The sequence below is a fragment of the Apostichopus japonicus genome, chromosome 3 (assembly GCF_037975245.1).
Source record: "Apostichopus japonicus isolate 1M-3 chromosome 3, ASM3797524v1, whole genome shotgun sequence".
Classification (NCBI taxonomy): domain Eukaryota; kingdom Metazoa; phylum Echinodermata; class Holothuroidea; order Aspidochirotida; family Stichopodidae; genus Apostichopus; species Apostichopus japonicus.
Window position 1 is genome coordinate 4,740,540 of NC_092563.1, and position 25,186 is coordinate 4,765,725.

Sequence of the window (25,186 nt, forward strand, 5' to 3'; positions counted from 1 at the left end):
CTCTTGATTAATTAGTTCGTTCTGTTATAACTTGGCAAAATATGAGCCAATCCTCAAACGTCGCTATAGATGCAAATTATTGAAAAAGAAAGTACTACCATCTCGGTTACTCAGCACAGCTGGTGTTGTATAAATTTGTACCATTTTGGTTTTTTGTTGTTGTCACTTTCCTTTGAAAGGAACTGTGAATCTTTTAATGTAAACTTGCTTTGTCTTGCTCTGCTGCCTAACTGTCTTGTAATTATTAATGCTGAGCAATTTACAGAGTTAGACTCCTATGCAAATATTAACATGGGCTGGCAACTGACGCTTGATTTTTGTTCTTAACCCCTTTTTTTTTGGAGCAAAATCTAGGGTCACTCACTTACAAACAACCATGGCAACAGAATGAAACATGTTGGCAAGGATATTGTGACATTTGCTGGGATTGTACTGTACTGTAAGTGAACGTAAAATTAGACAAAAGTGAATCCATTATTTTGTTTGAAAATTAAATCGCTAGCAAAAATTGTCAATTAATATGTTTGTTGTTTGAATTGCACTTTCTCGGTATGAATTTTCACAGAGAAATCAACTTAGGGGCATACATTAGCAGAGATATATACCTATCGTTACCAGTGAATGTAAAACTAAACAACCTGACTTGGATAGCCGTTTGGGATGTGTCGTTAGAGGTGAGTATACCTGCCTGCCCTGCCACTGCTACTTGCTACTGTTCTCTCTCCTTTTATGGTGAGAAGTATGGAATGCCAAAACGGACATCATTTAGTAACTTTGTATGCAGCTTTTACTCCTTCTACAGTAGTAAAGTTTGTGTCACATAATGAGAAATACAATTACAAGTCATTATGTGAGGTTCTTTTTACGTAGCATACTGACCAAGGCTTGAATTTTATTGGGCAGTCGGCCAGCTGTCACAGAATGGTCTCCATTTCGGACAAAAATCATATTGTCTTTATTATGCAGTTTTAAAGGCATTGGAGACTCGCCCCAAACCATGTGCGGCCATCTGAAAAAGTTAACCTTCCGTTGTTTGCAAGTGAAGTTTTTTTCGTGTCTCTACAAAATGCAGACAGTAATGAAACGTGATACCTTGTTATCTTTAGCTGGACCTGAGATGTCCATCGCTGTATCATTAGTACACTGTGCTGTGGGTATTGACCGCAGTTGTATGTACTGACTGTATACTAGTGTCTAATTACTGACGGAAGCAAGCTGTGTATATTTTCTGGGATCGATGGTGGTGTCTAACACTTCTGTTACACCTCATTCGAAACTAGGTCAGATTACCGGCAGTAGACGTTTCTTTTTGCACGAGTCTTCACACCCTTTAACTGCCGCATAATGACTTCAAGAAAAATTGTTGGCATTATGCGGCAATATTTACAGACTTCACATAATGACCAAGAAAGAAAACAATTCTTATGCAGCAATATTATCGTCAAACATGGACTAACGTAAATCTTACTCGTTATGCGGCAACATTTACTGCAGCCGAATGTCTATTTATAGCACTCGATTAAAAATTTTACTTAAAAAGTTACTGAATAATGTCCGTTTGGCGTTCCATAAAGAACAGCCTTTGAAAGATCTTGTTCAACAATTGGTGAATGAACTTAATGGAAATTCCAGTGGCAGATAAATATGACACATGCTTACATGGAAAAGAACAAAAAATGCCACACTGTTGGTTGATATCCCCAATGTTAAAGATATGGTGCTGATTGAATTGAGCCTATTTTGACTGCCTAACTAACTTATATGGAACACACAAAGGGCAAACTTATTTTGTTGTCTTTACTAAGTTTGTTGTTGTCTAAACTAAAGTTGTTGCTGCTGTTTTACCATGCTGTTGCTCAAACTCACGTTGATGTCTAAACTTACGTTGTTGTCTAAACTTACGTTGTTGCCATCGGCGCTGTTCAACAATTGCTCAACCATGTGATGTAAAACATGGATTTCGCAAGAAATTCAACAAACATCACCAGCGCAGAAGAATGCATAATACAGAGGCTAGCTGCGCCACTACTACGAACTATAGTACGTACTACTAGGCCTACTATAGAGCCATATTGGAAATTTTACTACAAGACTCAACAGTGGAAAGAATTCTAAGCAGTCTAGACTACCCACATATCCTAATTAACGATGTGCATATCTGTTATAAGCATGTATGCAGCGCAAGTTGAATTTTGTGCGAGAAGCTATTTTTTTTTTAAAACATCATTCTGTTAAGCAATTGAACAGCGCCGATGACAACAATTGGCGTAAGTATAGACAACGTAAGTTTCGTCAACGTAAGTTTAGACATTAACGTGGGTTTGCGTAACAGCATGGTAAAACAGCAGCAACGACTTTAGTTTAGACAACAACAAACTTAGTTTAGACAATGAAATAAGTTTTCCCCTTTCGCGTTCCATAGACTTATTCCCTCATGTCTTCCCTGGAGTTGATCACAATGGGTGATCTGTCAATCAAATAGTAAATGTTCTCCAACAAATGGTTTACTTCCTCTTCCTGTTAATTTATCAATGAAACCTGACACATTTGGAATGTTTACATTGCTATCAAGGATTTTCTCTGTTTTACAAGTTCATCAAAAGTTCAAAACTGCACCCTTATTTGTTGTTGGTAGAAATATCCCCCCCCCCCATGTGAATGAGTTAGTTTAATATAATACAAAGAAGGCAGAAAAAAAGGAAACAAAAAAAATATGTTGAACTGAATTGTTGTGATATCATCATTTCCTCTGTTCTTGCCAGATGCCTTCATTTATTTCAAAAATTCAAAAATTTGTATCTTCTCATGGAAAGTGCTGTAAGTCTGCATGTGTTTTTGACCTAAAGATGCTGCAAATTTCCAGCTCATTTTTCTATCAACTTCAGCCACCAGAATTTCCCTTAAACTAATTAGTCACCGCTTCCTGTCTTTTGTGTCGACATACTGTATCTTTCGGCCATTATACCCACAGTTGGTGTCATGAACTTTGCCTTGAAAGGCCTCTTGAATCCTGTATTCAGGGAATTATTTATTGTTTTAATTATGTGTAGAAAGGTTGAGCAAAGGTTTTCTGCATTCCTCTTTTGGCATAAAAGACTAATATGTTTCCTGTGTGCAATGACTGCTATATATACATGATCTATATCCGCTTGTAAAGAAATCTGCCCGTTCAGGATAACATTTTCTGCACATATGTGACACTGGCCAGATAAACTTAGTCCCTGTAAACCTTTGATATATGCTTTACTGTGTAAATTTATGTATGCATATATAAGAATTGAAACTGAAAAAAACAACAATATCACAGAATGCAAAACATTATCACCTACACACTTTACTTTGCTTTTTTGGGAAAAAGTTTGTTTATCCGTTCAGGATAACATTACTGCACATATGTGACACTGGCCAGATAAAGTAGACCTTTGATATATGCTTTACTGTGTAAATTTATGTATGCATATAAGAATTGAAACTGACAAAAAAAAAAAAACATATTACAGCATGCACAACATGGTACCTACACACTTTACTTTGCTTTTTTGGGAAAAAGTTTGTCATAGATTGTCATAGATGATCAGATTTCGATATGCACAAATTTTGTCCGGGTTTGCTGAGTTTTGTATTATAATTGAAGCCTATATACAGAATAGAATATTGTACCAGAGTACCCTATTAATTGTACAGTATATACATGCTTGCAATAATATTGTCTTCCTCTAATATTTTATGCCTAGTGAGCCAAGTTGAATTTGCTGCATCAGAATAAGGCGTCATAATTGCCAAATATTCAACAAATAAGCAAATCTGTGACAATAGATAAAAGCTAAAAATTGAATGCAAGTTTGTTATCATTAGCTGGAGCCAGTAGAGCTAACATCTTCCATGCAGAAACCTGGCTCTGATATTCTGTGAAATTCATTGTTAGATTTTTCAGAGCTCAAGTTCTGAGTCACTTTATGGTGACTATAACTTCGATGAGCGTTTATTCAAAGCTCTTGGCTTTCATGCATGGATAGTTGCATACAAAGGACCGTGGAAATATTAGGGAAATTTACCCAAATCAATGACAATGTAGATTGGTGGGTATCTCTGCTGTTTTTTCACGAATTAGCTTGCAACCTTGAACTGTGACGTGCGTCCTGTTCTATTTACCTGAAATCAGGTGATTCTGCATTTGTAGATAGGGCACGGCTTTGTTCACGAAATAATTTTGTATCTTATAAATTTTTGAAAATATTTTAGTCTCAATGTGTGTTTGCCAAATTTTCACTTGGACATTTCCAGCTTGCTGCCCTAAATAGCTCAGTGAAAATAACACCGTTCTATACAAATTTTCATATTAATAATCATTATTTTTATTGATTTATCTGTCGTTAAACATTTTAGGCGGAATAAAATTCGCCAGATTTTTTAACGAGTCGGTAGATTGTACAAACTTCAATCAAAGTTTGCCAGCCCCACCCAACAGATCATTCGCCAATCAAATCGCTCTGTTTTGTTTACGACCTGTTAGCCTGTGTGCTAGCCTGTGTTAGGTCCATATTTGAATAGTATCGTTCTTTCAGTCTTACAGATATACCTTGCAAAGTTGTGTCATTTCCTTCCATTGCAAAGAATAAACAGGTGTTTTCAGACATTTCCTCCGTGAAATTGGATAAAAAAGTGGACGAGACGAGTAGTTTACATTTGTGTAATGAACATGCTGATACTGGCGGTCGCAGGGATTTTATGGTAAATCGCTAGCGCCATAAAGGCAACAGAAAATAAATTTCTTTTTTACGATTGCGAAAGCTTTTCTCCATTAAACCCACCTGGTCAGAGTGCATTTAGAATAAGAAACATTGAATCTGCTTCGGAATTTTGTTTTTCTGAAATTTATAAGCAAACACGTATTGAGACTTTAATCAGCATAATATGGCGTTTGTTGTTACAGTACATGCTAATTGGTCCAATGATATTATTATTATTATTCATGTCTGTTTTCTATGTAATCATTTGACCTTTCAACACACTATGTTTACAGTCCATATAGGGGCAGGGCCCATAGACTGACTGACAGCACGGTGATTTGGTTTGATTTTTTTATGCACTCATAGTGCAATGAGTCTGTCATGGGTTGGTAGAATCACAGAAGGGGTCCATCTGCAATGAAATTGGGGCATGGGGTGGAAGGGGGAGGTTTGGAGAGTCTTAAAATGTGTTTTGTTATCTCCATGGATAGCAAAAAATAGAGGTACAATTTTTACTGTACTACCAAGGCTTATAATACCAACATGGAGGGCTGCAGAGGTACGAATAGTCCATTTTTTTTCCAGTGACACACAGATGGTGCAATAAAGGCAATCAAAGGGATATTTTGGTGGGGGTGAAGTCGATTGTTGGACAAAGTTGCTGAAAGTTGAAAAGCATAGAATGGTTAAACCACCTACCTGTACCCTACAGCATCTTAGCCAACATAATGATTTTTTTTTAAATTTGATGAATATTTTTGTGAATGCAGATTTGGCAAGAGCAGATCTGTTTACTGTATATTGATGTAAATCATCATGTAGCAATGGAGTTTTTGAAACTCTAAAGGAAAGAGAACATTGTAAACTAAGGACACTTAATTCCAAATGCATCAATGCTGTATAAATTCCAAAGGATAGATCAACATCAGTTGAAAGAATTTAATTTATAGTCCGGACCTGATTAGTAACTACCATTGTTACATCTTGGAAGTGACTTAACAATGAAAACTTGATATTTATACTTAAACAATACATATACGAAGGTACGGGAATAGCTGGGCTGTCACTCACCCGCTTGAAATTGATTTTAAGGTACCTAAAGAAGGTGTTTTAATACTGATAAAACTATAAAAAAAAAAGCTTTGTAGTGTGTACTGTAATGATCCAGCATGTTGTATTTTTTATTTTTAGTGTGAGTACAAATTCCAAGAGTAGGGGTACAAGAGTGGGAGTACAAACTCAAAGAGTGGGAGTACAAACTTTAAGAGTGGGAGTATATATTCCAAAGAGTATGAGTACAAACTCCAAGAGTGGAAGTACACACTCTAAGAGTGGGAGTTCAAACTCTAAGAGTGGGAGTTCAAACTCCAAGTGTGGGAGTACAAACTCCAAGAGTGGGATTACAAACTCCAAGAGGGGAGTACAAATTCCAAGAGTGGGGTACAAGAGTGGGAGTACAAACTCAAAGAGTGGGAGTACAAACTTCAAGAGTGGGAGTACAAATTCCAAAGAGTATGAGTACAAACTCCAAGAGTGAAAGCACAAACTCTAAGAGTGGGAGTACAAACTCCAAGTTTGGGAGTACAAGCTCCAAGAGTGGGAGTACAAACTCCAAGATGGGCATACAAATTCCAAGAATTGGGGTACAAGAGTGGGACTACAAACTCCAAGAGTGGGAGTACAAATTCCAAGAATGTGAGCAAAAACTCCAAAGGTGAGTTCAAACTCTAAGAGTGGGAGTACGAACTCCAAGAGTGGGAGTACAAATTACCAACGTGGGAGTAAAAACTCCGAGAGTGTGAGTACAAAATTCCAAGAGTGGTAGTACAAACTCTGAGAGTGGGAGTACAAAGCTCTGAATATGATTACAAAATCGCGAGCACAGGTACAGACTTGAGTACTACAAGTCTGTTATTGACAGCCATAACATCTAACAAGATGATGTTTGTGATGCTTGGTGTGTGTGTGTATGGGTGTGGGTGAGTGTGTGTGATGATGCCCCACATATCAGTAATATATTGCAGACGTCAAAGTACTTCATTTTACTTGCCAGCTTAGCTGAATTTATACTTCTAGAAATTAAAAAACTAATAAGTTCGATGCATTTAAATACCAGTGTAGCGGGTTCGCCAACGGCTGTTACCCCCCCTTATTTTTCGGCCGAATCGTCGCTACAACGTTTCTCCGGAAGCAAGATTCATTGAACAAACGTTTGCTTTGTTTAATCGTCGCGACAACGTGGAAGAATCGTAGAAGCAAAGTTTCTACGTTTAGTTTATTTGTTCCTTATGTTTCACCACACTCGCCGCCTCGCTAGCACTGAGTTAACACCTACGTTGGTACGATCACTCAGCTCAGCCGTAAATTTCACTGTTTCGCTTTTTCATTCGGATTACTCTTATCCATCGTTTTATTATTTCTATGGAGATTTATCTAGATACAGAACTTTATGTACCATTTATTCTTTTCTACGGAGATTTATCAATACGGAACTTTTATGTACCATTTATTCTTTTCTATGGAGATTTTCGGTACTGTGATAATTTTTATTCACGGATACTCCAGTTTTAATAATCGTTTCGACCTATGCCAGCTTATTAACTTAATTGGGTGAGTTCAAATATATTCCTTTTTACTCCCCCTAAACCAGTCACTTGAACTTATTATGCGTGTCATTGGTCTCACTGTTGCAGGTGCACTATGGGTATGTTCTCATCCCCAGTGGATTCGTCGCCCCGAAACCGAACAGCCTTGGAGAATTTGGGTTTGCTCGACGAGTCCATAACGTCCACGCTGACGACGTCATCATTGAAAATATCAAACAGTTCACCTTCGTGAATTTGGATTACGATGGACGTGGTCCAGGTAGGTCGATCAAAACTTGAACTGTTATGAAAGCAAAGCTAACAAATTTTAATCGCCGAGTCCAGTCGTCCGAGACAACCAAATTTCTGTGATATGGACAACCGAAATCAGCTGCGGGAGGGTTGTCTGGAGGATGCAGATTGCGCTGTAAAATTAATGAAATACCACCAAATAGGTATTTAAGTGATTAATTGATATCACTTGTAATGCTGGTGTTCTTTTTACACATCTTTCCTATAGTGTACATTCGATCATTTAGTGTTAGTTTGCTACAGTTTAGTTCGTTTGTACATGTTTTCGGATAGCGAAATTTGCTTTTCGAACCACCAAAATGTAACTGGGCCTGGTTTGTCTGAGGGACAACCAGAACCATCCTGAAAATATTGCTCTGTAGTAACAGAATGAGACTCATGGTATTGAATTTTTTATAGATTCAGCAGGAAAGCAGCTTTTTGATTATATATTGCAGTGGAGGTCAAAACATTTCAGTTAATTAACAAGTTTTATCGGAATATAAAAACCCTTCATTTTTATGATTATTTTTGATGATATTGCATGCATTCATTCTAGTCAGTAACCTTAAATTTATTATACCCACCCTACTTTGGATGGCCAGAAGACTGGAATTTATTTCTCAAGTTTCATAAAGTTCAAAGTATTTATCAAGTGTTTGGCAACACTTTCATCCTTCAAAAGTAGGTTTTGAAATGATCACAATTGCTTACCCAAATCAGTTGTGCCATCAAAGACGCTTCGATGAATTTGTAAAGCAATGAAAACAGGATTTGATGCAAGAAACAGTATTTGTTTTAAACTTACACTTTCAGGGTAGTTCAAATAGTTGTTTTTTTTAAATTTTGGTCCTTTCAATTAAATCACAATTGCTCACAAAATTCCAGAATCAGTTGTGCCATCAAAAACACGTTGATGACTTTTTAAAGCAATGGAAACAGGACTTGATGCAAGAAACAATATTTGTTTTGTACTTACAATTTCAGGGTAGTTCAAATAGTTGTTTTTTTAAATTTTAAAATTGGTCGAAAACAGGATTTGATGCAAGAAATGATATTTCAGGTTAGTTCAAATAGTTGTTTTTTTAAATTTTGGTCCTTTCAATTAAATACTCTACAGGTGCCTACTTTTGGACTGGAGATGGAACCCCAGACTCGGGTGATCGTAGAGTCGCAGATCAAAATGGGGAAATGTGAGTTTCCTTTTCCTTTTTTTAAAATTTTTTTAAAAACTTTGTTTTACTGATAATTGTTAATATAAAAAACAGATGCAAATTATATCAAAATCTTTATTAAAAATCCGGGAAACTCATAAGTTTTAACGATTTGACCTATCATGACTTTAGTCAGGCATACTGTATGATACGTACTAGTTGACTCTTAAAAAAGTTAGTTACAGTTCCTTAAATTTTGTACTTCCTTCAAGATGTTTCTTGAAAGTCTGATGAAAGAAACAAATGATGATGTTGTCATATTTAGACTATCACCTTAGTCAATCACCTTGTTATTAAAACCATGCATTGTAATGATTATCTTCCAAACAGAACACAGACTTTTGGTTGTAGCTGTTTGGGAGAATTATGTCAATTTATTAAATCTCAAGCCGTCTGTGATGTAGTTAAATTTGTCTCGCCAATAAACATCAGCTCAATCTCCAGATCTACTGGTCTGATTATCTTGTTTTGCAAAGTTGTTCTAAAAAACAAACAAAAAAGACAAAAATTGCAAACCCTGTCTACCGAAATGTATTACACAACAAATATTAGACCATCTTATTTTGTCTTTTCAAGCATTTTTTAATTTTTAGTCACATGTTTCTTCTCAATATTTTTATGCTTCAAAACGGAACTGTAGAAGTGTTCTAACGTTGTTCCTCAGAAACCGAAGGTTACCGGCCTTTCGAGGTATCACCCTAACGATTACGTTACCGGACGACCTCACCGTGTTTGATGTTGATTTCATTGGGATTTGGTGTGAACTTGCTAGACAGGACTTTGGACACATACGTATTACTGATGCTGACAGGGATAATCTTCCTCCTTTCATACCACTCAGTCAAGAAACGGTGAGCAATTTTGAGATAATAATAATGATAATAATAGCGATTCATAATGCGCACATATTTGCCCTGAGGGGTGCTCAAGGTGCAAAATAGAGAAAAAAAAAGGTATGGTAAAGAACAGAAAAACTTAAATTAAATCTAAATCAATGAAAGCTTCATGCATGAGTTTTAAGGAGTTCTTTGAAAGTCAAAATGCTGGTGCACGACTTCAGTTTAAGTGGTAGTGCATTCCAAAGATGAGGGGCAGCAACCTCAAAAGACCTATCACCCCATGAGTGTCTGGATCTCTATTCCCGAAGGAGAAACATGTTGCTCGAACGAAGGTTCCGTGATGGTGAGTAAAGCTCTAGTAACTCAGAGATGTAGATTGGAGCCATTTTGTTCAGTGATATGAAAACAATGAGCAGAATTTTGTAGATGATTCAAAAGGAAATTGGTAGCCAATAAAGTCACTCGAAGTATAGGTGTTATATGACTGGATTTTCTTGACAAAGTAACAATCCGTGCAGCAGTATTTTGATGAAAATATCATTAATGTATGTCGACGACTAAGAAGACGAATGCTAAAGTAGCCGGTTGTGTTTTGTAACATAAAGTTTCCGCAACATAGAAGGTATACATTTGAAAATGCGCCTTTCAATACCACGACCATAAAAAATTACAGCATCTGGTGTTTTAATAGGCTCTAGCGGTAGGTCAAGGGATATTTGAGCTGTGAGAGTGACTTTTCCACGCTCGTTTCCTTCGCTAGGCTTGTTTATGTGACACACAGACTAACGTTCTAGAATAATAACCTTGAATGGTGAAGAAGTAGGCAGTGGGCAAAAAATATGAACGGCATTCTTACTAGAGGGTGGATTTTCAAATGAAGGTTTGGCGTGTCGATCCTAGCCAGATCTTCTTCAGAAGCATATACTAACACCAAAAAGAAACAGACGACACAAGTTAAATAGAGTTGGTGGGACAGAGAAGTTTAAATTTAGCAATGAAATATTAAAGATAGAATAAAGAATAAGTCTTCTGTAATAATTATTAGTCAGGCCCAGCTCTAGTCTTGTATACATTTACCTACACAGGCAGTAGATTAAATAGTGTCACTGTCTTACACAACTAGTTCTCTTTTTCACACTAAATAATGTATTTTGTCACAATTTAGTAAGAGTCTAGTTTACTACCAAAGCTGATTTATCTGGTAGGATAGATGTCTAGGTTTATTATTATTATTATTTATTAGCTTATTGTATCGTCATTAGTGTTTCTCTGTCAGCCATGTTATCATATTTTCAATTCATTTCACTCAAAAGATGATTTGCTGTGCCAGAATAAGAGCATGTGTCGCGAGTCTTGTTCCGTTCATGTGAATTTAAGTGAAATAACCACCCACCCCCCAGGCTCAATTGTGCTTCAGCAGGGCCAATTACTCACTCCATTATGTTTTCATTCTTGAAACAGGAGAATAACTGTGTAGTTCTTGTTGATAATACGTACCAAGTGTCGTGGCAACTTGATGAATCTAACAACAAGATAACCTTGGAGTTCAGTGGGAGGGTTGCATTGAATGAGTACATGGCATTCGGGATCAGCGGATCGGAGACGAGTACCCAGATGGTCGGATCAGATGTAACAGTCGTGTGGGTTGATCCTAGTACCAATGAACCCCAAGCTGAGGACTATCATCTGAGTGCCCGAAGTCAGGTATATACATAAACTATAGGCTAAGCCAAGAAATAATTTGGTCTCTAGAGATTCTCCTAAAAGCAAAAAAAAAAAAAAAATTGTGATAGACAGCAGTAGTACAGTAAGCAGAGTCTTTCCTGGCCGACATAATTCTTCATTCTCACTGTTACTAATTGCCTGCACTATTCTCTCTATCTTGAAGGACCTGAGCTGTTCAAACACTGTTGTTAACGACATCTAAATACTAATTATAATTATTATATATATAAGCAGTGAATTTAAGTTGATGAAAGATGGATAACTGACCCATGCAACAACACAGACCATATTTAGTTTGTTGGCGGCTTGGATTATCTTTTATTTTTTTTATAACTCTTGTTATATCTCTGATCCATAATCTCTGTATATAATACCAATGTTGCTTTTTTAACGCTCAGTTGTTTTGAAATTTATTTATCGTGAAAAGTGATACTTGTTTGGTAATGTTTTGTATAATTTACCTTTCTCTTATGTCTGTCTGAATGTGTTTCTCAACAGTGCGTAGTCAACAGCGCACAGGGTGCTTGCCCAGATAATTTCACAGCAGGTGGTATCAATGATGCCCAGTTGCTAGGGGCAACAGTTCAGGATGGCATTACTACTATTACTGTGGAGAGACCATTGAACCCTGGTAAGTTTCATTACAATTAAGAGCAGCAAAATACATGAAAATAAAAAAAAATACATGAAAATACATGAAAATAAAGATAAAATTTTTTAAGTACAGGTATGTATTCTTGAGTTGACTGGTTTTAATTCAATTCCAATCAATTTATTTTGCTGAACGTTCATTCTAAGTTCTCTTTAGCATGTCGTTAATTAATAATTTCACTTCGAAATTCCAGCCCGAACTTTTCTTCATTTAGTAGGTTGATATAAGGTTACTGTTAACACTCTCCATAATTGTGACATGTTAATTACTCTCATCCCCTCCACCCACCCACCCCCAATCTAAGAAAACACATAAATGACATCAGCACGATTTCACTGCCATAAGATCGTCTAAGCAGGGTAAAAAAAAATTGACCTTGTTGCAATTTGATCAGTAATGGAAATCTGTGATATTTGATGCTTGAGAAAATCTGTGAAATTCCATCCGGTCATCAAATTTTTGGTTTGCAATTTGATATAAAAAATACCTGTATTCACCGGTACCAAGTGAAGTAGATTTGTGCTACCTGGGTCAATTCGGTATATATACTTTAAGATTATAGTTATGAGAAGAGCATTCTCTTTTTCCATTAAAGTTAAACATTTTCAGTTTAAATATTTTCAGTTTAAACCCATCCAGGAGGAGAAGTCAGTCACTTTTAATTCTTCGCTCCTGAGGTTTGTCTTTTGCCATAGTTTGTCTAGTTTTGTAAAATATGGTGTATAAATATATATATTTTAAATCTCGTCAGGGCATCGTGAACATTGGGTACCAAGTATCAGTCGTCAAAATGACTTTCCGTTTCAAGTTGCCAAATGAAATGGAGTCTAATTGCACATTTTTTAAATTTTTTTTATGACTTCACAGCTGATTTGTTAGATACACTCATACCTACAGACAGGCAGGTATACATATCCTGGTCACTTGGAAACATCAACAGTGTGGGTCTCGTCGCTGTACACCACACCATACCCACAGGTAGGATATATATCTAATGGTAGGATATATATCTAATGGTAGGATATATCTCCAAACTACCTTTCAGAACTTCTAATAGTAAAGCAATACAAGCGTGCCACCTGTCAGTCAAAATTTATTACCCTCCTTGAACCTAGGACCAATGGGGTTACTTATGCCAACGGTGCTTTTTCAGTTTCTGGTCCCAAATTGTGGAATTCCCTCCCAAACCATTTAAAATGTATACCTAATAAATCACTTTTCAAATCTAAACTAAAAACCTACCTCTATGCTAAACATTTTTCAATTTGATTTGTATCTATATTTCATTGTTGCATTATTATTTTTGCTTTTCTTTCTATTCATATTTATATGTATGGCGCTTTTGACAACTATTTTGTTTATAATTAGCGCATTATAAATCTTAGTTATTATTATTATCTTAGTTACTAATGGGGCACCGCCTAACATGTTGGGTTCTGAACACTTTTCGGTGGGTTTTTGACGAAATATATGTCTACAAATTGAGTGTTGGAGCATTTTTGCTGGGAAGTTCAGAAGTTAAATTGTGTGGAAAATCATGTTCTTGAATTGATAGCTCAGACTATCAACTCACATTGCCTTTTGCAAGTCATTCCTTGCTGGAGCATCTTTCTCCTTCATCAGTCCAGCCTATTCATCCATGGGAGAGGATAAGTGGATAGGAGGAGGTTAGGATGGGTTGCGTTTGTAGAGCCTCCCCCCCCCCCCTGCCTCCTGCATCCCTCAGTGTCAAATCCATTAAAATAATATGATGATTGCACATAACTTCCAATGAGCGCCAACATATACTTTTCAAATTTTAGGTAATTTACAGATAGACTTTGGAAGTCAAGGTTTGGTGTGTCCAGAATTTACCCCTATTGAAGCAATAGAAGACCTGGCGCCATGGTTTATCGACCCTATTGTAACCAACGGTGATGCGAACTTCGTTGCTGTCATTGGTCCTGCTGGGAGACAGAGAGGTTACCAAGGAATCACAGGTAACATGTTTCCATGGGAACACAGGCTGTGGAAGACCATCATTTTCCTCCAAATTCTGGTACCATCAAGTGATGCTTTTTGTTTGTTTCAATCTACAATCCCTTTACTTTTGTATGTTTTCATGTTTAATTTCATTCCCCAGGTTATGGTCACCTGTGCGTTTAATATGCACTCTCACAAGTAATTAAAACGCAGCATAGTTCCTTTTTATTGTCAAACTAGCTGGACGGTGTTCATGCTTGCAGATGGATACCTAGATTTAAAATGTTTCCCTGTTCCCCTGACTACCCTTATTTTGTCCCCCCCCTCCCACCCCCCTCAAAAACAAAATTTAAAAACTAGAATATATTCCATCTTTGATGTTGTAAATCTCATAATATTGGTACTTGTATGCATTTTTTTTAGGTCAGATAGGCTGGGGTATAGCTTGGTATATCAATGACACCCTAATCCCAGAGATTACTGTTCGAAGGGGGTCTACCTACCGATTTGAAGTCTTTGGAGGTGACGACTTGGATGTTATTGGTTCTTATCATCCTTTTTACATCACCAGTAGCCCGGATGGTGGCTATGCACAGAGTGCACCATTTGAGAGAGAGGTATTTCCATCTTGTTGTTGTTGTTTGTTTCTTGTTCGTCAGTCTTTCAAAATGTTGTTTCTAACATCAAATATGATTGACGATCTCGTAGGCCAATATTGTTGAGATTGTTCGATGTTTATCTGATAGATCAATCAATCTGATCAGTCTGATAGATACATCAATCTGACAATCTGAAAAGATAAACTGGAATGAAGTTGACATGGTTCCCATCCAGTTAGGGAATGAGTATAGAAGAGGAAATATCTCTTTTCTAGATCTCACAGAATCATTGAATTAAAAGTTTATTCTGAACAAAATGAGGAGAAATCAAAATTTTTGAGATTTTTTTGGCAAAGAGAATTATATTTGTCTGGAATTTTAAAATGGACGTGTCATTCCATGTGATTTTTCATTTCTCTTCCTTCATGAAAATCTAGCTGAAAGGTATCTCAGGTCTAAGTTTTAAGGATCAGAACATATGCTGGATGGTATAGTGCACTATATCATATGAACTCCAAACCAAGGTGTATAAGAAAGATAAATTGTATTAAAGGGCATGCAGGAACTTTGGCTTAAGAAAAAATAAAAGCTATGGCATGCCATGTTTTGGGTTCATGGCGCTTCCCGCTCCCCAAAAATTAATGATACACATTGCCATGAATTTGACAAAATCCAAAAATAAATGTGCTATATAAGCGTAATCATTAATCCTTATCAGTGTCGAGACTGCATATAGTATTATAAACATGTGTTGTTCTTGTTCATGATTAACGAAGCAAGTTAGCATGCATGTTACAAGATTCATGACAAGTCGACTATTTAAAGGCATTGAAGACTCGCCCCAAACCGCGTGCGACCATCTGAAAAAGTTAACTTTCTGTTGCTTGCAAGTGACGTTTTGTTCGAGTCACTACAAAATGCAGACAGTAATGAAACGTGGTACCTTGTTATCTTTAGCTGGACCTGATATGTCCATCGCTGTATCGTTTATACACTGTGCTGTGGGTATTGACCACAGCTGTATGTACTGACTGTACACTAGTGTCTAATTACCGACGGTAGCAAGCTGTGTGTGTATTTTCTGGGATCGATGGTGGTGTTTAACACTTCTAGCTGTTACACCTCATTCGAAACTAGGTCAGATTACCGTCGTTAGATGTTCCTTTTTGCGCGAGTCTTCACACCCTTTAAGCCTCACATTAGGTCCTTATCAGTGTCGAGGCTATGTTTTGTTCTTGAAGAGGACTTGTAAAAGTCCCGGAAATTTCATTTATTTAAAAGTGTTGGAACCATGAGTTGATTATGGAAGTTCAATAGAATTCAACCGAGAGTAATATTCACACATATTCAGATACCTTTGCCAATTAATGTTCATTTTAAGATGATGATGTGGTTACATTCATGCTCCCTATGTGGGACATTTGGCAGAAATTGGGTCTTGAAATGTCATAGTCCAAGGGAAAAACAATATTGTGTTGCTAGTAATGTTTCTGTTATAGCTAGTATTGACCTTTTTCAAGATATTCATGTTTATAAATATTGCTAAATCTCTGGAATTCTCTTTTAAAAGTTAGAATGATGATGATGTCGTCCTACTCAGTGTAGACCTAAATGTTAGTGTTAATCAATCAAATGCCTTAAAATTGTGTGTCCCACAAATTTTATGGAATGCTTAATTATTTAATTTTGCATAACTTTATGCCTCATCATTCCTACTACAAATTAAGGTGACTTTACTTAGCAAAGTCATGAATCTGACAGGTTTTTCCTTGCCATAAACAGCCAAAATTGAAACCATGCGATTGTAATGAATTTCAAGGTAAACTATAGAGCTTGAAATTGACAAAATCATATTATAAATTGAGGTAAGTATACCCAATCTCCAGCAGTTAAGTATATTTAGGGGGAAGGTCCAGTTCTCTGAAAATCTATGGTTTCGGAGCATGCAGATGTCCCTATAGCCCAAGCTTGGTCTCATGCATTCTGAGTATTGTTTCTGAGAAATGGAAGTCTGTTGGGCCCTGGCTCAGTCTTCATGGAGGGTCCTGAGCTGTTGGTCTAAAATTCTGGTGACCTGCTGTTTTAGGGGTTGGTGGAATCATAATTCTGTTCTTTAACTTAGCAAATGGCTTATGATTGAAGTTTGATACTCAACTTTCCAACTTTCATGTCTTCCTCTACAGAGCCAGACCATTTATGCAGGACCTGTCGGTAGGTCTATATCTTTCTTTTGTTTGTTTGTTATTACTTTCACATTTATTATTGGTTTTATATATTGGTTTTAACCCCAAAAGTTATACAACAAAAAAAGAATACAATTTCCCATGACATACAATTTATTAACTTGCCAAGCCAAAATTTATTTTTTCTATAAACCAAGAATATATTCAACATATTTGAATACATTTGATTTACATTCAGTAATAATGCAATTAAAGAATGTATGGAATGTAATGGAATTAAAGAAAGTACTTAGTTATTCACTAAAAGTTGAAAAGTTGCTAATATAAAATTGCAATATTAATCTTGGAAGCAGGACAAGATATATCTCTATTGCCATTACTCAGGTATTGGAGTTTACCAATTATTGTCTTTTCCCAACACAAACATCGATGATAACATTTAAGAGAAACCCATATGAGTGGAAAATTTGTCAAGTTAATGTTTTTTTCCCCCTACATTTCTTATCAAATTTTCATTTTGTTGCAGAGGGAACTCTTTGTGAATTCCAAAACCAATTTGGGATAGACCCAGACAGTTTTGAAAATTTTACAGATTACTATTACACACTGTCTTTGGACTGCCCCTTTAATGCTGAGCCTGGGATTCTGGAATGGGAAGTAGCTCAGGATACACCAGATGTTGTATATTACCAGGTGAGCTGCCCTCGCCCAAACCCTCCCTCCCTCCCCCTTCCCCTTCCCCTTCCCCTTCCCCACCTAATTTTGTTTGGGGGAGGACTGGTGAGATAAACTATAAGGCGCTCCTTTTGGTTTTTTTTGTCCACTTTTGAAGTTCCAGGGATCTACCTTGTAATATAAGCTCATCCATACTGAGATGTGGGCTAATCCATACTAAGATGTAGGCTAATCCATACTAAGATGTGGGTTTGCTTACTTAGTCACAGAATCAAAATGGACACTGCCCACTATGTAATGGGTTGCTAAGGTATGAAGCAATTTGGACTGTGACGTGTTTCTTACATTAAATGTCATGATTATTTTGAAATTGAAACTGTCCTTTTAAAAATAAACTTGCCTTCTACAAATTGTAAGGCTGACTGAGTTTTCTACCCTTGTTATGTAAGCTAATGGTACTTGCCTGTGGATTTCTGAGTTCATCACAGAGATCAAAATGGACAGGGCCTCGACATATTTATTTTCCTGAATAATTATTATTATAATTGAATAATTATTCAGTACAGTTTTAAAAGTTCTCTCCCGATGTCCACCAAAATGAGGATCCAAGAAAAACCCTATCCTCAAAAGAGAAAGCCTGAAATTGCCATATCTAGGTGTCTAGAGGTACCAAATAAAAAAAAAAAACTGAATGTGGCCTGTCCATTTGGGGCCCATTTCCAATCGCTGCACTGCAGGGCCATGTTGCTCCTTGACGCTTGACATCTGCCAATATTAACGTTATTACTTGAAAGTGACTATAGGCTTAGTGTTCAATTCAACATAGATACAAGAAGTCTTTGATGCATGTTATTTAAATATGATTATATATTCATTCAGGCACTAGCTGGGTCAATAAGAAAAAAAAAAAACCTGCAGCAGCTGCAAAGCCCTCCTGCAGCTAGGCTGAACTAATACCAAACACATAGAGATTATCTGTACAAACCAACAGTGTCGAATGTTTAAACTGTCGAGAACAAAATGATGACGATGATAATAATGATAATAATAGTAGTAGTAGTAATAATATTAACAAAAATAATAATAATATTAATAGTAGACGTAGAAATAATAATAATAATAATACTAGTTATAATAATAATAGTAATATTAATAATAATAATAATACTAGTTATAATAATAATAGCAATGATAATAATAATATTAATAATAGTAATAACAATAATAATAATAGTAGTAATAATAATAAAAATAATAGTAATAATGATAATAATTTATTTAAAGTGCACATTATCAGCATAAACGTTATCACAGGCACGATAATGCTAAAAACCAGGTAACAGAAAAGTAAATAAAATATGAAATCTGCCTAGAAATAAAAAAACGACCTTAGAAAAGATAATGACCAGAATACCCAGCAGTACTTACACGTGATAAGGATAAAACATATCAAATTGATCAAAACAAAAGTTTGCAAAATAAGGTAAAAAGGTATTCAAAGACCAGAAGGTAGCTACAGACCAGAATCAAGACTTTAAAAGTTAGGAGAGACACTAAATTGTCCCGCTAATCACCTTGTTCTATTATAAATTGTTCATCATATTTCTTTCTTCTTGATCATTGCAGTGCTATACTCACAGGTTTTTGGGCTGGAAAATCAATGTGGAAGATGCAGTAGCTTCCTCCTTGAATAGCACAGGTGAGCATCAGATTATCTTAAAAAATTGTTTTAACAAAAAGAACTCCCCCCCCCGACCGTATGTATTAAACCCCCTCTGCCAACATCGAGTGACCAGTTTGCCCTGAATTCATATAGCTAAAGGATTTGAGAAATGTTGCAATTAGAAACATTTTTGGCTGTGCTCACTTCTATCTATTATAAAAAATGAACCCATTTGGGGGGGGGATGGAGGACGGGGGGGGGGAGTTGATGTATTTTGTACGAAGAAATGTCAAAAGCACCAAAGTTTATGAAAAGTACACTACTTACATCCACTCAATTGCACTTCCTCCTCCTTATGTGTCCGTTGCTAAGACATTTCAGTTCAATAATGACTGAGTGAAGTGTACAGAAATATTATGTGAAGGTTGTACAATTACTCCTAACATTGTCACATTTGTTTGAGCTGTTATCGGTGATTCCAATCTCACCCCCTGATCATGCCAAGTGTCAAAAGTGAATTTTGATTTTCTTTTTCATCTAGATGCCTGCGAGTTCATAGTCTGTCCAAATCTGTTTGATCCCGTATGTGGAACAGATTTCATCACGTACTTCAATGAGTGTGAACTATCCAGGGCAGCGTGCTTTGATCCAACCATCTATCTTCTCTACAGAGGAGTCTGTGATGGTAGGTGTCATACTTTGAAGCCGGCCATTCATAGATGCTGTTTTTCTCGTTTTCTTTCTTTGTTTGTTTTCAGTGTATTTAATAACTAATTTTAATAACCATTTTTTCCCTCTGAGATGTACTAAAACATCATTCTTCTGAAATATAAAGAAAGAAAATATATGTTATTTATAGATTATTACATATGATATATATATATATATTATTTATACATGTTACTTTCTAGTAAGTTTGATTGGGTTTCCAAGTCTCCTAAGCTAAAACTATGACACCACTTCAAATAAATAAATAAAGAATATATATATATATATATATATATATATATATATATATATATACATATATACATATATATATATATATACATACATATATATATATATATATATATATATATATACATACATATATATATATATATAACCATTTTGAGTTCAACTGACCTGCATGGTTAGTCCTCACTACAAATAGGAGGTAAGGTAGATGGTAGTGCATCATTTAAGGGGAGACAGGGAAGTATCATGGTTTGTAGCTTCTCGAACCAGTTACTCTTGGGCTTCTTGGGACATTGGTTTATTGTTTTTTTTTTTGTAGTAGGTGTGGCGATAAAGGTGATGTCATCAAAAACGGGCATTCGTGGAATCAATGACATACATCATATACTTACTACTGTTATAGAACAACTGGCAAATCTATTTTGAATAACATTTAAAGACTTTATTTATACTTCGTTCCCAAATTTACAGATGGCATCTGTTCTGACGGTTCTGAACCAGTACTCTGTTTTGCTCGACCTTGCGATGTCACTTCCTGTCCAGCTTATCCCGATGCCTTCTGTGTCGATAATTACTGCGGAGGTTGTAATACCGAATGGTACCAGGATGGTCAGCTGGTTAATTGTAATGATGGTAAGGTACCAATGAGGCCATGGCTTTGAATAAGTTATGTTTTACGGCACATCGCATCCCATATTGGTAATGAATTTATTTGGGGGGAAGGAGGGGGTTTTCATTTTTGCATCAGTCATCTAGGGTGATTCAAATTCTGAAATCATTGGGGCAAGACATGACTGATGCATATGGAAATATTATGTGAAGGTTGTACAATTACTCCTAACATTGTCCCATTGCTTGAGCTGTAATCAGTGATTCCATCACACATCTGGCAGCTAGACTTTCTTTCTCGTTTGGTTTGTCTTGATATTTCATTCTATGGCGATTAATGCCATTAATTATTCACCAATCTGGTGAATATCTATGAAGTAGATCCCGTGTCTAGATTAAACAATGAAAAACAAAAGGATTGACATACTTCTTGATCCCTGAAGGATCTTTCAAAAGTGGATAGGGAGTGAACTGTCAAAACAAATTATTAAATTAAAAGAAAAAGGATCCAAGGATTAATAGCAAATAAATTGATTTGTTGGCTAATCTCTGCAGTAAAAACTAAAGTAAAAAAATATATTTAAGTCAAGTATAGACAAAGTAGGTAAGTAAATAACTCCATTTCCATTATTGTTTATTGAAATATCAAAGTTATTTTGATTTATTGATGCGAGCTATTTCGTGTCATCGTTGATCGTTTTAATCCCTGACAGATATTTTAGTTATATTTATTCGTTTGAATGAAGAATTAAGTTACAATAAGCTGCTTTTACTTTAAGCATCAATTTATTTTGCTTCCATAGTATTATGTAACCATTTCACCATACCTGGAAAATATCCAACAGTGATACATAACATAACGTAATATAAATATTAGTTTGAACCTGTGCAGACCTTTAAATGTTGTGTTTTTACTTTCTTCAAACCACAGTAAATGTCAATAAAAAGCAACGCTGTGTTATATTTACTCTAAAAACCTGTGGTATCACTATACCCACCAGAAAAAGTATATAGTTGGGTATTAAAAGCTCAATAGCTTCATGGCCGAAGGAGTGCAGTGCAGAACTTGCAAGACCACTCAGCCTGCTGTTTGAGCTCTGCTTCTCACAAGGAGTTTTTCCAAGCCAATGGAAGACTGCATCTGTCATCCCAATTCCTAAGAGAGACTCAAAGTCCAATCCCTATATGTATCGATCCATCTCTCTGCGATCTGCATCATCAGCAAGGTTATGGAGTAAGCAGCTGTACATAATGAACTTCAGAAGTACCTCTTAGAGAATCACCTGATATCAGATAGGCAGTTTGGATTTAGACCACAGCACGGCCGACATCCTCACCATTCTTACCCAACATTGGCCAACACCCTAAACAGAGGTAACGAGGTTCCTCTGATTGCCCTGGATATCAAAGGTTCATTTGACAAGGTCTGGCACAATGGTCTCTGCTCAAAACTCATCGCAAACGGAGTATCTGGAAGTTAATTACTTGGATTAGGAGCTACCTGTTAGACCGATCTATCAAAGTTGTCTCATCTGGCCAGTCATCAAGTACCTCTTCCATCAATGCATCAGTTCCTCAGGGGTCAATCCTGAGCCCACTCTTGTTCGCTGTCTTCATTTACGATCTGGGGCAGGAATGTGAGAACTCAATCTACCTCTATGCTGATGATTCTACCTTGTTCTGTGAGATCAAATCAACTGATGACCCAGAGGCCAAACTGCAAGCATAAAACAGAGACCTAAATAGATTGAGGGTCTGGGCAGACCGATGGAAGCGTGACATTTGAGCCATCGAAATGCAAGGCACTGACCATCACAAGAAAGAGGAATCCAACGAGACCGGATCTATACTGTTTGGAAGCACAAAACTGGCTGAAAAGCAGGAGCTGGCAATTATGGGAATCACTATTGACAGCAAGCTGACCTGGATAAAGCATATTTCCAACATTTCATCCAGAGCAGGACAGAAGCTGGGTGCCCTGAGAAGAGTAGCCAACAAACTGGATGTTAGAGGTAGAGTAACTGTCTACATGACTCAGGCAGTGGCGGAGCTAGGGTTATTGGTCAGAGGGGGCGAGAATGGTCTGTAGGGGCGCTTTCGACACTATCTAAGCGGAGCTCCACCACAGGTTGGCGCGGAGTGTACAGACAATCTTTTGAGTCAAGATACTCCTTAGATCGCCGGAAATGACCCTTTCCAGGCCATGCTAATTTGCAGATAAACGAAGAATAAATAGGTGTCATCGCCATTTGTGACAACTGAAGTTTATATGAGTGTTGAAAGTGCATGCGCTTCATCACAAGACCACCGTTAGAGCATTTTGTCTGAAAATTACATCAACAAAATGTGACAAATGTCAATAAGTAGATGAGAGCGCAATAATAAAGTCAATAATCGCGAATAAGTAAAAAGTGGTAAAAAGCTGAAAAGGGCGCCAGCAGTCCATTTGAGTCCGTCAGGGGGGGGGGCATTCGCCCCCCCTGACTGTATGGACGCTCCGCCACTGGACTCAGGTTCGTAGTGTGATGGAGTACGCCTCACCCTCCTGGATGAGATCTAGCCCCACCACTCTAGGATGACTTGACTCAATCCAGAGGAAAGCCCTCCGTATCATAGGCACAAAGGTAGAGGAAGCAAATTCAGAGCTGAACATCTTTACCCTCCATCACAGACGCCAGGTGGCAGCGGCTACTGTTCTTTACAAGATGCACACCAGCTTGTGCCCAACAGACTTTAAAGTGTTGCTACCACATCCTTATGTACTTAGGAGAGCTACCCGCTCCAGCTCATCAAGAGCAGCGTGCATGAGCATCTTATTAAATCTGCCTGATGCTTATCTGTAGTAGTAGTTCCTAAGCTGCTGTGAACCACTGATTGGCCCATGTGGATTTCTCTTATAGTGCCTCACAGCCTATATCAGCTCTTGACTTATTTCAATCTTCATGGGCTATTGTTCACTCTAACTTTATATAAAAATAAAATAAAAAAAACTATAAATAAATAAAAAACTAACAAAATCTTCTGGCACGTAGACCCATAAGCCAATCAAATCATACAAAAATCTTTTGAGATCTTGGCATTTGTCGTTTTGGTTGACAAAAACATGAAAGCAACTTTTTAGCTATGATTTGACTTGAAGTTTAATGATCTAGCTTATTATGAGGGCACTTGCTGGTCATGCCAAAAAGAGATGTCGGATGTTTGCCGTCAACTGCAATTGTAGCTCTATCACAAAGCCTGCTAAATATTTCAAAGAGATGTAACTAAGAGCTGTTGTATAGACAAGATTTATAATCATGAGGATTGCCTGTGGCTGCGTGCGCGTGCATGCATGTGTGTGTGATTGTGTGACACTTTGGTCTGTAAGCAAGAATCTGAATTAACACGCCATCTCCAGATTTACAGGAAAATCACATATGTATTTAAATGCCTTTCTTCAGCGAGTTCTATGCTGGTATCATTACTGAAATAGGGTTATACAGGTCACCATGCTGTGACTAAAGATATGAAAGACCATTGAGCATACATACTCAAGAAATGCGGTATGGGTGGTGACATGTTTCGGATGTCTATGAATCTATTTTCAATCTAGCTTTAGGTGGTTCTCATTCAAACAAACAGAGGTTTCGTAAATCAGACGGATAAATTACTAGCCTGCCTGAAGTAACAGGGATACGTTGATAGTATTTAAATATAGGTTTCATAACTCATCTGCTATCTCATTGTTTAAAGATATTTTTCCTTCCTTCTTGCAGCTGTAGCTGATCCTTGTACACCAAACCCTTGTCTGAATCAAGGTCGTTGCTTTCCTTTGGAGTCTACAAATTTCTTGTGCTTTTGTCAAGGTACATTCACTGGGTTGAGATGTGAACAAGGTGAGGTTTAAGAATAAGAGTGTTATATGGGGCAAAAAGTCCTTACTAATTGTTACACTAGCATATAACTCAGTTAAACCAAGGTTTTGTATGGATAGGTTGGGTTACAGCTTGGATGGGGAGGGGGAGATGATATTACCATGGGAAGCAAATAATACATCCAGAAAACAAAAAAAGTGGGTTACAGACAAGTTGAGCTGAAAATGGTAGGTAATGCACAGATGAAAATAATGATGCTAGTTGATATCTTTACATTTTTGACCCTCTCCAATTTCTGATCCATTTTCTGCCTGTATATTGTTTTTGCTCTGGTAATAGTTTTGGTTTATTAGTTTAGTCATAAGCAATGAAACATATACTATTTTAAAATGTTGTCTTTTAACAATTACTGTTTACTTCTCATATTTCAGTTCAAAATGCCTGCAGCACCAACCCCTGTCAGAATGGTGGTACCTGTAGTCTTAGTGGTAGCAGTGGTTTCATCTGTAGATGTTCCAATGGATTTACAGGAACAACATGTTCACAAGGTAGGAACCTCTTTATCTTGGCTATGCTGTCCTTAGTTTGATCTGTTCCATATTAATTAGGTTTTTAACTCAATTTGTTGCCTTTTTCATATTTGTG

General features: G+C 36.8%; 1 protein-coding gene across 1 annotated transcript in view; it reads left to right on the plus strand.

The window, feature by feature from the left end:
• Positions 1-25,186, plus strand: part of LOC139961023 (uncharacterized) — a 55,958-nt gene that overhangs the window by 7,663 nt on the left and 23,109 nt on the right. Inside the window, exons 4-19 of the mRNA XM_071959829.1 lie at positions 566-674; positions 7,424-7,595; positions 8,727-8,799; positions 9,485-9,671; positions 11,121-11,363; positions 11,883-12,015; positions 12,904-13,014; positions 13,839-14,015; positions 14,422-14,615; positions 16,781-16,808; positions 17,307-17,473; positions 19,082-19,154; positions 19,660-19,803; positions 20,550-20,711; positions 24,443-24,562; positions 24,973-25,089. Coding sequence (XP_071815930.1) covers positions 566-674; positions 7,424-7,595; positions 8,727-8,799; positions 9,485-9,671; positions 11,121-11,363; positions 11,883-12,015; positions 12,904-13,014; positions 13,839-14,015; positions 14,422-14,615; positions 16,781-16,808; positions 17,307-17,473; positions 19,082-19,154; positions 19,660-19,803; positions 20,550-20,711; positions 24,443-24,562; positions 24,973-25,089 — 2,210 coding nt within the window. The remainder of the gene's footprint in view (positions 1-565; positions 675-7,423; positions 7,596-8,726; positions 8,800-9,484; positions 9,672-11,120; positions 11,364-11,882; positions 12,016-12,903; positions 13,015-13,838; positions 14,016-14,421; positions 14,616-16,780; positions 16,809-17,306; positions 17,474-19,081; positions 19,155-19,659; positions 19,804-20,549; positions 20,712-24,442; positions 24,563-24,972; positions 25,090-25,186) is intronic.